The 12,801-nt window shown below is 35.3% G+C and overlaps 1 protein-coding gene across 2 annotated transcripts in view; it reads left to right on the forward strand.

The window, feature by feature from the left end:
• The window catches only part of LOC108715540 (FYN-binding protein 1-like), a 41,116-nt gene extending 31,421 nt beyond the window's left edge, over window positions 1-9,695 (forward strand). For both annotated transcript variants that reach the window (XM_041561409.1, XM_018260789.2), the window contains exons 11-21: window positions 76-193; window positions 1,393-1,552; window positions 1,674-1,785; window positions 2,025-2,062; window positions 2,502-2,553; window positions 4,438-4,466; window positions 5,070-5,127; window positions 6,247-6,313; window positions 7,461-7,623; window positions 8,076-8,109; window positions 9,480-9,695. In XM_041561409.1, the coding sequence (XP_041417343.1) occupies window positions 76-193; window positions 1,393-1,552; window positions 1,674-1,785; window positions 2,025-2,062; window positions 2,502-2,553; window positions 4,438-4,466; window positions 5,070-5,127; window positions 6,247-6,313; window positions 7,461-7,623; window positions 8,076-8,109; window positions 9,480-9,498 (850 nt within the window). In that variant the 3' untranslated portion in view covers window positions 9,499-9,695. The remainder of the gene's footprint in view (window positions 1-75; window positions 194-1,392; window positions 1,553-1,673; window positions 1,786-2,024; window positions 2,063-2,501; window positions 2,554-4,437; window positions 4,467-5,069; window positions 5,128-6,246; window positions 6,314-7,460; window positions 7,624-8,075; window positions 8,110-9,479) is intronic.
• The last annotated feature ends 3,106 nt before the right edge of the window (window positions 9,696-12,801 follow it).

Consider the following 12,801-nt stretch of genomic DNA (forward strand, 5'->3'; position numbering starts at 1 on the left):
CAAGAGTTTTATTAATTTTTCTCACCAAAGATACAGTAACTCTTATAAACAGTGTTCTTTTCAATGTGCCTTAAGGTCTGATTATGCTGATGATGTAAAATATATCAACAGTACAGAGACATCCAAAAAGAAACCAAAACCTAAAGATGGGAAAATTTACAAAAAACAACTTGATTTTAGAAAAAAATACAAGGTAAATATTCTGGTGCTGCTTTGTTGTACTTGTTTATTAAACTTTATATTACAATCTATACTGTTTCCCCTAGAAGGGATAATATAACCATTGTATAACTGGGGAGAACAAAAATATTATTTGTGCTCTTATTTTTATTAGAATTCATTATATTTTGAAACACTTAAAATATCAACCTTTTGTGGTACCCATAAATATGTGTTCTAGGTCACCAGCAATCGGAATGAATTTATACAAAGCGATTGGGCTAGGGGTAAGCAATGATGGAGCAACAGTTTTATTTGTGTGTGGGGCAGCTGTGTCTATTCCAGGGTTATTAGAAAACTTAAAGGAAAACTATACCCCCAAAATGAATACTTGAGCAACAGATAATTTATATCAAATGATGTGACATATTATAGAATCTGGTCAAACTGGAATATATATTTAAGTAAATATTGCCCTTTTACATCTCTTGCCTTGAGCCACCATTTTGTGATGGTCTGTGTGCTGCCTCAGAGATCACCTGACCAGAAATACTACAACTCTAACTGTAACAGGAAGAAGTGTTGAAGCAAAAGACAGAACTCTGTCTGTTAATTGGCTCATGTGACCTAACATATATGGTTTGTTTGTAATGTTTGTGAGCACCATGAATCCTATGATCCCAGGGGGTTGTCCTTATTTTTTTAAAATGGCAATTTTCTATTTATGATTACCCAATGGCACATACTACTAAAAAAGTATATTATTTTGAAAATGGCTTGTTTACATGAAGCAGGGTTTTACAGTTGTATGCAATCTAAATAGTTTTGATTAAATATTTAGGAATCTAGAAAATCCAGCTAGAAGGCTGCACTTTCATTCAAATCCATCGTAAAATGTACGTAATTAGTCAGGCATCACTTTGGTCAAAATCTATCTAGTAGTAGCCATAGACATAGAGGAAGCAGAATGGAATACATAAAACTCATTTTCTGGAACTTCTTGTCCCCAGAGTGGAGCTGTAGAAAGAGTACAGAGCTATTTTTGAGTAAAGTGATTCTGTACTCATCAAGTAAATTAAAGAAATGTACCTTGCAGGTCTGCAATGGGGAAGTGACTGAATATGAAATGGAAAACCTGTTTAGTGTGGGGATTTTTTGTTTCATTTGTTTAAATGCAAAATGTAAATGTGTCAATGTTTAATGTTTATGTTTCCCCCTTTTGGGCCCATGTAGATTTCTGGGTCAGAAAATGCATTTTACAGTACAACTGCTACAGAAGACTACAAAGGTGGGAAAGACATGCTTTCTCTGAAGAAGGGACATAATATTGAAATCATTGAAATCATGGATTGTCCTGCGGGGATGTGGCTAGCAAAAAATGAAGAAGGAAACTGTAAGTAGTACTGTATAAAACAAATCTTTCCGCTTTTATCTATGTTATTGCTGAACCCCATGTTCTAATCTACAATATCCTGCAAATAATATTTTGATGACTCTTTTTTTTTTTTTTTTAGATGGATTTATTTCTGTTTCTTCAGTCAATGTGAAGCAAGAGCATCTGATCTATTTGAGCCAACCTTTACAGCAAGATAGTCAATATGATGATGTTGGTCATTTAAGGGAATGGTGAGTACTGCCGAGCTTTAGCCACTTGGCACAGGGGGCGTATACTCCTCCTATTTATTTTTACAAACCTTTATTAGGAGCTGCTTGGAAAATTGTTACAGGCAGTTTCCATTAAAGCTAATGATAAAATTCTTGGTCAGGGGTTTGTGTTTCTCTACTTCCTGAAATACACTGGCTGAGAACACACCCAATGTGTCATAAACCTTGGGATAACCTGTTTAATTTATGTTTTTAAATAGTGGGACATCCTTGGGTGCATCTTTCACTTCAGATGGGTGTAAGTATATTTGTCACCGATGTTGCTTTGTGTATTTCTATATGCTATGTACCTGAAATATGTGTGTGTGTTTCACGTTATTATTTTCGAACATTCTAGAGGGCTCATTTACTTACAGGCACAAGCTACCATGTTTTTCTGTACCATGCACTCTGCCCTGCTGTAGGTGCAAGTCTTTGTGCTGCAAAATGGAACATCTAGGTGGGGGTCTTCTATATATTTAATAATTAGAGTACCTTCTACCTAACTTTTGCTATTTACCACATCTCAATTTATAATACAGAGAGAGGAGCAGTTGGCACTCTTGATTTGGTTGAGTGATGCTGGGAAATACACTGAAGGGTTGATCATGATGGACAACTTTTCTTTATTTTTTAAATCCCAATTATCCGTGTGAAGTTATTGCAGTTTAATTAATGTTTTTAATTTTTTTTTCAAGATGCAGATATGTCAGTGGACACCTGGGATGAAATCAGCGTTAAATCAGCTGGGTCAGTAACAATGATTTTTTTTTTTTGTTATTTCCACATTAGAATTAATTGTATTTTTCCTATTTTCTTTAACTTTCTAGATGTTGCTTCCACACATTCATCTCACACCATCCATAATGTTTCTATGAGATTGAGATGTGTTGGATATTTTAATTTGTCAATATGTTGTTAATTAATAATGTTTTGTAATGCACTATTGGCAAAAAACTATATATACTATGTATATGGCTGCTGTATTATATAAGTTTATATTGTTGTGTTGTTCTTAAAACAACTTAAAAAGAATCCTTTGCCATACTGTAGGTCTAAATTGCCATGGTGTTTGGTATAAAAAATAGATCCAATTGAAATATGTATGAAATAGATTCTTTGGTTAAAGTGATCCACCTTTCAGGTAATACTTATTATTGGCAGTTTTGCTCCCTAGCAAATGTAAGCCCAACAATTGTCCTAGCGAGATAGCATTAAGTAAGAAAGGACCAATTCATTATTTTATGAATTAGAGCCCCATTTTGGGGAAAAAGTGATTTAATATACTGGCTATGGGTGTATTACCCATTCCCTTGTTCTAAAAAAATATATAGTCTAGTATCTTTGACATGTAACAGCTCATAGGAATGATAAAACCTTGAAGCCAATTGAATGTTTATTTTTGCTTGACATGACCCTTAACATTTTTTCTACCTTTTCATATAAGCCTCCTTGGTTATTTCAGATATGTCAGTAAACTAGTTAGACAAGATTTCTATATGTTAGACTATGCCAGCTATGCATAGCACAAGAGTTCATTCTGCTACATTTGTACATGTGTGTTTTTTTTCCAGTGTTCCCAAATTCTTGCTCTGAGTCACCTGAAGACATTAGCTATTATTTAACTAAGCATTCAATAATGGGGTATTACTGGTCAGGTTTTTAGTAGATTTTCTCTGCTGCATTTGCAGGGGCATGGATGGATTGCTGGGTAAAGAGTACAGTATATTGGGAAAGATCGGGGCATACATGCTTGGAAGTAATGGTGGAACCTTTGGATGATTTTGTGTGGGAAGCCAGCCCTATGGAATTTTCAATGGTTATTTTCAATGGAAGCCAGCCATTGGTATTTTCAATGGTTATTCTGTATTTAGAATTATCCAAAGGCACATACTACTAGAAAAGTATATTTTTATAAAATGGTTTATTTAGATGAAGCAGTGTTTTATGATATAAAAATATGCAATGTTCAGGGGAATAGTTTTCCTGAAAACTATATCCCTAAATTAATACTAACGCAACAGTTTATATCAAATTGAGTGGCATATTAACGAATCTTACCAAACTGCAGCCCTTATTTTTTTAAAATGGCAATTTTCTACTTATGATTACCCAATGGCAATACTACTTTTATATCATGAAGCAGGGTTTTACATATGAGCTGTTTTATGTAATATATATTTTATAGAGACCTACATAAGGGGATTAGTTTTGTTTTAACCAAGCTATTATTTCTGATTATCGCAAACTTTCATCTGGATTCGTAGCAATGGTATGGAGGAAATCTAATATTATTTTGAATATTTAGAATGGTTTTATACTCCTGCTGTTTCTACGCTGATAGAGAACTGACTCTTGTAGAGGGGATTGTTGGCAATGAATAAAAAAGAATAAAAAATGAATAAAAATAATTGAACTAGGATTCTAAGGGGTTTACTGCAAGGATTGGTATTGTCTTCACTTGTATTTACAATGTTTTTAATGACTAAATAAATTATGTAGGGAATAATAGACTACAATGTGATATCATTCTGTGACTAACTATATCAGTATCAACAATTATTATGGTAACTAGAGCTCTATGTAAAATCTAAACACTGCTTTCTTATAAATTGTGCTCTCTTTGTGATACAGAAAAAGTACATCTGCAGCAACAGATTCATGTAAGTAATAGCTGAATTATGATACACTTATTCTTGCAGCATTATAAAAAAAGAAATCTGAAATATTTCATTGCATAACCAACACAGTAAACACCCAAATGTGGTTATATTTCCAGTTCAACAATTCTAGGGCCACATATAGACACAAAAGTATAAAACTGCAAATTCAAAAATCATAAAATGTATTATGCATTCTGAGTGTCCAAACTAGTCACTGATCCGGTTATTTAGAAAGACTTTACATTATTTGGTCAGTCTAACATACTCTGATTTAGTTACACAGTTTTGCCGATTTAAACCATACTGCCCAACCATCTTGTCACAAAAGTATTCTTGGGGTGGTTTGACATTGGACTGATTCCATTCTGTCCAGACAGAAAATTTCATTTACCAAGCTACCTTCTAGGTGGGTGCAAGGAACATTCCTGCAAAATCCCAAATGGATAGCTGAATTGCCAATAATTATCAGTTTAGGATGGAAATACCTTATTGGTTGGTTAATGAATAGCTATCTTAGCAATTCCACAATTCCCAAAAATATGTTCATAATATATTATACACTGCATATGCTTAATACCCCTTTTTTTTGGCCATCATCAACAGATGAGTTTCCAAATGAGAATGAGTTTTATTCTACAACAATTACTGCAATTGACAAAAAGTAAGTTTTTGTGCAGCATCTTGTATAATAGTGGAGAAAACTGCATATAGCTATCTGGAAAATAGAAACCCAAGGTATATAATGGCCAAGTGTAAGCATGATAAATAATATGAATGTAGAAGCTTCCTTGGATTGCATCAGTTTGTAAAGACCTTGCATCTAAATATATCCACTAATAGAGATATCCATATCTCTTTAATGTTTATTTCTGTACTTATATCTGTATCTACATAATATATATTCTGCAGCCTTAAAAATCTGAATAGATTTTTTGCAATAGATACCCCACACTCAGTGTGTGCCCCCCCCCACCCAGTGTTAATGTCCCATACACAATATGGGCAGAAGACACTACCTTGCAGGTAGATTTCATGGCTGCTTCACTAGTGTTTGTTTCTCATTATGAGCTGACCAAAATTAGTGTATGAATGGATTATTTTGGATCCATGGTAAGGGTGTAGACAATTTAACTTGATACAGAAGCTCACAGTGAATATTAAACCAAGAATTAAGCTACCATATTATATATTTATAAATAAACCCTTACATCAATGGTCTCCAACCAGTGGCCTATGAGCAACATGTTGCTCACCAACCACTTGGATGTTACTCTCAGTGGCCTCAAAGCTGGTGCTTATTTTTTAATTCCTGGCTTGGAGGTGAGTTTTGGTTGTGTAAAAACTAAGTGTACTGCCAAACAGAGCACTTATTTTACACCACCCAGGAAATTTTTTCATGCTTGTGTTGCTCCCCAACCCTTTTTTTCAGTACATCTGAATGTTGCTCATGGGTAAAAAAAAACAAACAAAAAAAAACAACAAGTTGGAATCCTCTTCCATGGAGCTCTTACAAGTAGAATAATACAGGTGTGTTCTTCCAGAAGGTCTGGTTGTTTTCAGTTCAACTTCTCATTCTAATCAGGTTAAGGAGCTCTACAGAGCCAGTAAAATCATTTTTGCAAATGTGAAATGCAAAATTATCCCTGTAATCTGATTATTGTCTGAAGGTTATTCAGTGAGTGTTTAAAACATCAATATTGTATTAGTGTTATGTGACATTTTTGGAAAATATTCACATTTGATAGATGAGATAGTAAATGGAAAATATCAATTTTCTCAGAGGTGCAAAGCAAAAGAAGAAAATTAAACCTTCCAAACAAGAGAGAGAATTCCGTGAGAAGTTTAAGGTATGGGGATCTTGGGACCACATAATCTATAAAGAAATTGTATTTGTAAGCCCATAGGTTATGTACACACAATTATCTTTATAGTGTACAGAACTCATTTCTCCCTCTGTCTCACTTATCGTTCACTGTTAGGCTGACTGAAGACATAATTTCAAAAAAAATTTTTTACTACTCAACTGCTGCAGTCTATACAGGCCTGTCAAAAAGGGCCAAAAGTGCTGGAATATAGCCCCCAACTCCAAAGGGCACTCAAATCAAAAATTCAAAAATATATTCCCAGTCAATTCTCAAAATTAAAAAATCACTTTTTATTCATCATAAATATTAAAAAGTAGGCATACAGACCAATTGATGCTCCGCCTAACGCGTTTCGCACCCACAGGCACTTATTCATACCTATGAATAAGTGCCTGTGGGTGCGAAACGCGTAAGGCGGAGCATCAATTGGTCTGTATGCCTACTTTTTAATATTTATGATGAATAAAAAGTGATTTTTTAATTTTGAGAATTGACTGGGAATATATTTTTGAATTTCTGAGAAGACATAATTTGCCTCAAAAGTTATTAGTTTTTCATATACATGGAAATTGTGAGTAAAGAAAGAGAAACCACTACTTCTCCTTCCTTTTGATTACCCACTCCATTTCCATATGTAAGCCCTCGTTTAAAAGCCATAGGTTATGTATTTGCATTTAATACTGGATGGAATTGGAGACTTGTGGTGTTTGGAGGAGTCCAGACGTGACTTGGGATTAGATAAATCATTTTTTTTTTATATTTTAGGCACTTAGGGGGTTATGTAATAAAAGGCTCTAAGTTTGCCCAGGAGCAGTTACCAATAGCAACCAATAAGAGGGCAGCATTTTTTATCACCTATTTAAAAGCAAACATCTTATTGGTTGCCATGGGGTTCTGCTCCAGTGCAAATTTAGTGCATTTTATTACTTATGGGGTAACTCCAGGTACCATTTTACTTGCTCCAGTTAGTTTTATCAAATTTAAGATAATTGCAGTATTTTTAGTTTTGATGTAAATTTTTTAGAATTTAAGCTTACAATGCACAAATGTAATTTATTTTAAGGAAAGTTAGCAATTTACACTAATTTATTGATAATTTGAACTGAAACCGTGGACCTTGCTTTTCTAGTATACGAAAGATATTGTTGTCCTCAAAGTTGCTGTTGTCAATAAAATGGCTCCTCGTTCAGCAAAAAGTAAATCTGACTTATCTGTAAAGCCTGGAGAAAAACTTGAGGTTATAGACAATGCAGATGAAAATAAGGTTATCTGTCGAAATGCTGCTGGAAAATGTGAGTTAAACCATTCTGTTTTATTGTTTCATGGACTAATTTTGTTTGCTCTTTTTGATAATTGTTTGTGATGCTCTCGATAGGGCCAGCTTTAAAGTGACGCACGGCCAATACAGAGATGCTGTGCAGCAATAACAGATGATAATATAGGGAGTATGTATAAGAGTGGAGTTTGCCAAATTCAAGTCATTGCTTCATATTTATACAGGAAAACAACTAAATGTAGTTGCCCTGCATAATGTTCTTTTCTAGATATAAAGCAGAGGCTTTGCATCACTACTGATACAGATCACTCATAATACTTATGATGGCCCATTAAAAGTGCCTATAATATAGACAATTCTTCTTTAGATATTTAAAATATTTAATTTTATGTTGGCAAATTCAGTATCCCTTTCATTTTAGCTTTGTCTAGCTTTGTGAAAAATTAAAATATATACTTTCTTTTCTAGATGGACATGTTGCAGTTGAACGCCTTGATTTTATGTAAGTGCTTGATTTAAAGATAAATGGCTGAAAGAGTGGGAGTCATACATAGGACAACACTCGGTTCTATATGTTTATCACCATGTTCTTTATAACAGAGCATATATAACACCCTTCTAAAAGAGTTGACTGGATTGGCTTGGAAATGTTCAAGTTGCCTGGTGTGTGTGTGTGTGTGTGTGTATATATATATATGTGTGTGTATATATATATATATATATATATATCTCAATTTCTCTGTCGTCTTAGGGGGACACGGGGAACGAAGCTCCATCCTCCGGAGGCAGGACACTTGAATATTAATTTAAGTAGGCGTGGCTATCAGGCTTACCCCCACACACCAGACAATCCTATTCAGTTTTTTAAGTGTCCTGCTCACGGGAGATTCTCTTTCGCCGAGGCCTCCCTCGGGCGAAAGGTGTTGCAACCCGTACTTAAAGGGTTAAACACTCAAATAAGCATTCTCCCACCCCGCTGTAGTTGGGACTGCTTTAAGTCCCCATCGTTCCCTGTGTCCCCCTAAGACGACAGAGAAAACAAGATTTTTGATACTCACCGTTAAATCTGTTTCTCTGTAGTCAAAAGGGGCACAGGGCTTCCCGCCCTTAGGCGAGCTACTATTTGTTTTCCATTTAATCCTCAGGTTATCTGTTGTACCTGTTACGTTTAAAGTGCAAGTTAAAGTTCCGTTCGCAGCTTTGGAACAAACTGAATAGGATTGTCTGGTGTGTGGGGGTAAGCCTGATAGCCACGCCCACTTAAATTAATATTCAAGTGTCCTGCCTCCGGAGGATGGAGCTTAACCCCATCATTCCCTGTGTCCCCATTTTGACTACAGAGAAACAGATTTAACGGTGAGTATCAAAAATCTTGTTTTAATCAGTCTGCAATTTCAATGTGGTTGCTGGGGACCAAATTACCCTAGCAACCATGCATTGATTTGAATGAGTGACTGGAATATGGGTAGAAAGATGAGTAACAACAATACATTAGTTTTTAGAGGGCGTCAATGACCTCCATTTAAACTGGAAAGGTATAGAAAGCAAATAATTAAAAAAAAATAAAAAATGGTCAGCTTAAACTTTGTCATTCTGTAATATACTAAAAAATAACTTAAAGGTGAACAGCCCCTTTAACTTCCTGGAGTTTGACCCTTCAAATAAATGAAACCATAAAGTGTGGAAGCCACATTTCTCCAACAGACATTATCTTTCTTCCTTGAATTAATTCAATGCGTAACATAGTAAGTTAGGTTAAAAAGACACATGTCCTTCAAGTTCAACTTTGTAAGTCTATATATAACCTGCCAAACTGGTAGTTGATCCAGTGAAACTTCCAGGATGTGAATCTTACCTTATTTTTTTTTACAGATACAATGTATTCAGCTAGAGTTTCACTAAAGGGCAAAAGACTGGCCATTGTTTGTGATCTTAAGAAGAGCTGATGTGTTTTCTGTGTCAACCTCTGTAAATGCATTTTTCTGAATAATAAATCTTATAAAGCTCTGAATTACGGAAAGGTCGTCTTCCATAGACTCAATTATAATCAAATACTTCAAGTATTTCCTTTTTCTCTGTAATAATAAAACAGCCCCTTGTATTTTATCTCAAATAAAATATAATGAATCCTTATAGGATGCAAAACAATCCTATTGGGTTCAATAAATGTTTAATTGATTTTCTAGTAGACTTAAGGTTTGGAAATTACGGAAAGATCCCTTATCTGTAAAATCCCAGGTCCCAAACATTCTGGATAACAGGTCCCATACCTGTACCTTCCTTTCATTTCCTATAATCTTATGGTTTGCCACAGCAAGACTAGGGAAACTAAAAAGTGCACAGTAAAATGTTATATATGTCTGCAACTTTAAATTAGTGTATCATCATTTATTTGTGTATATATATATATATATATATATATATATATATATATATATATATATATATATATATATATATATATACAAATTACCACAGCATTCCAACATATACCGTATATACTCGAGTATAAGCCGAGTTTTTCAGAACTCAAAATGTGCTGAAAAAGTCTACCTCGGCTTATACTCGGGTCAAGCACAAAAACGGTCGCTGGCGTCTAAGAATAGTCGCCGGCATCCAAGAATAGTCGCCGGCGTCCTAGAATGGTTGCCGGCATCCAAAAACGAGGCGCCGGCACCTCCAATGGGAGCAGAAACCCTCAAATCTTACCAGAAGCTGCTGCATTTCTCACCCTAGGCTTATACTCGAGTCAATAAGCTTTCCCAGTTTTTGGAGGTAAAATTAGGTACCTCGCTTATACTCGGGACGGCTTATACTCGAGTATATACGGTAACCCCCTGGGAAAACCTGTTTTGCACAAATGAACTGTCACTCTAATAAAAAAAGACACCTTTAGTTACAAAGTTTGTACAACGTATGCATAAACTGCTGTGGCCCACATAGCTACACATAGTGACATACTGACAATAAAAGATGAATGATATACTGACATTATAAAAGCATGCAGTGCCGCAGAATACTTCCTTATAATAATGCTAAACAAAAACAGGCACAAAAAACAGGAATTCTCTTCACACTTATACACTTTAATGGCAAAACAGATGTTTTCAGTAAATCTTTGTATTGTACATTATCATTTATGAATCAACACTTTGTATAAAATCTACAAAACAATTTGGAACTAGACAAAGATGTACAAGCCCAAGGCACAAGCGCAGATACCTATTAGATTTGGTTTAATCCAGTTCAATGTTACATGGTTATACATAACATTTAGCATAAACAGAATGACACATAATCCTGATTGAAATTCACATATATTGACTTTTAAGGCATTTTCAATAATTGTCTTTGCCCAAAGGAAGAGGCCATACGAGAAACCACATGTTTTGTGCACAGAGTTTTCACAAAGGTATACTGTACAATACATTGTTATATACGTGTGTCATTTTTACCTAGTTATATAAATATGTTGAGGTGCTTATTAAATCATAATGAACACAGCAAGCTATATAAATCTTAGTAATAAAACACAACTTTGTATATAGATTGTTCAAATCGAGTGTAGTGTTCTCCTTATGGCAACAGCAAGCTGCTTATTGTATGAGCCAAAATCTAGCCTAAAAAAAAGCAAAACTCTGTTCTAGTACTTGGCCTACATGTTACACTGTGCTTAGGTATATGTACTATTTCTAAAACTTCACCCAAAAAAAATTGCACTCCAAGCCTTAAAGCAGGGATCTCCAACCTTTAGAACCCGTGAGCAACATTCAGAAGTAAAAGAAGTTGGGGAGCAACACAAGCATGAAAAATGTCCTGGGGTGCCAAATAAGGGCTGTGATTGGCCATTTTGTAGCCCCTATGTGGATTGTCAACCTACATTGAGACTCTGTTTGGCACTGCACCTGGTTTTTATGCACCAAAACTTGCCTCCAAGCCTTGAATTCAAAAATAAGCTCCTGCTTTGAGGCCACTGGGAGCAACATCCAAGGGGTCGGAGAGCAACATGTTGCTCACGAGCTACTGGTTGGGGATCACTGCCTTAAAGAATAAGACTCTGGCAACAGCAGTCATAGGCCTGCTTTGAGGTCTAATGCAACAGGTAACTATGGAGGTGTGCATAATTGACACCCAAAATCAGTGAACTGATCCTTAGCAACAACATGCCTGGAAACACCTTTTATATTGGCAATCCTACCATTATTTAAAAATCCACTCTTTCTTAAATTGTTGCAGTTTTGTGATCATGAGCCTAGAGACAATTGAATCAGTGCATGATCACTAGCCCAGAGATGACTGAATCACTACTTGATTATGAGGTAGCAACAATTTTACCGCCATGAACAACTTTGTAAATATAACCGCTATTTCAATTGTGGATGTGAATACTGGTGAAAGATAATACCCTTCTGAGTTCTGAGATCTTCTACTCGCTCTTAACAAACTAAAGCTGGCCATAGACGCAAAGATCCGATCGTACGAATCGTGGATTCGTACGATTTTCGGACCATGTGTGGAGAGTCCCGACATTTTTCGTCCGTCGGAGATCGGTCGTTTGGTCGATCGGACAGGTTAGAAAATTTCTGTCGCCTGCCGATAATATCTCTGCGTGTATTGCCGATCGTACGATTTTCAGTGGGAGACTGTCACTAGTGTTGTCAGACATAAGTATCATACGATTGCTGTCAGGGGCAGGACTTAGATTTGCTTCTATACCAATGTTTGCCCTGCATCCGACTTCTCTGCAGCTGATCTGATTCTTTTCAAGTGCTTTTTGGCATAAAGAATTTCAGTTATCTTAAAAAGCCACTAGATGTTGCTGTTTTCACACTATACTTTCCCAACAAAAGTATACACTTATTAAAGCTACAAGTAAAAGGTGACACTATGGGGTGATTTATCAAGGTCTGAATTTGAATTTTTGCCACAATTCAAAGTTTTCTGAACAAAAACTCAAAAATTCGAATTATATTTTCAAAAACTTGAATATCTGGTATTTTTAAGCGAATAAAAAAACTCAAATGTAAAATAATCGCAATCTAAAAGCTGGCACGTTCACGTAGAAATCAATGGGAGTTGTTCAAGCCATTTTTTAAATTCAAGTTTTAATTTGAGTTTTCGAGTTTGTAAACTCACAAATTCAAGTTTTTTTAAATTTGAAAAAGTCAAGGTATTTGGATTTTTTTCACCATAT

Source organism: Xenopus laevis, chromosome 4S (assembly GCF_017654675.1).
Source record: "Xenopus laevis strain J_2021 chromosome 4S, Xenopus_laevis_v10.1, whole genome shotgun sequence".
In the NCBI taxonomy this organism is placed as follows: domain Eukaryota; kingdom Metazoa; phylum Chordata; class Amphibia; order Anura; family Pipidae; genus Xenopus; species Xenopus laevis.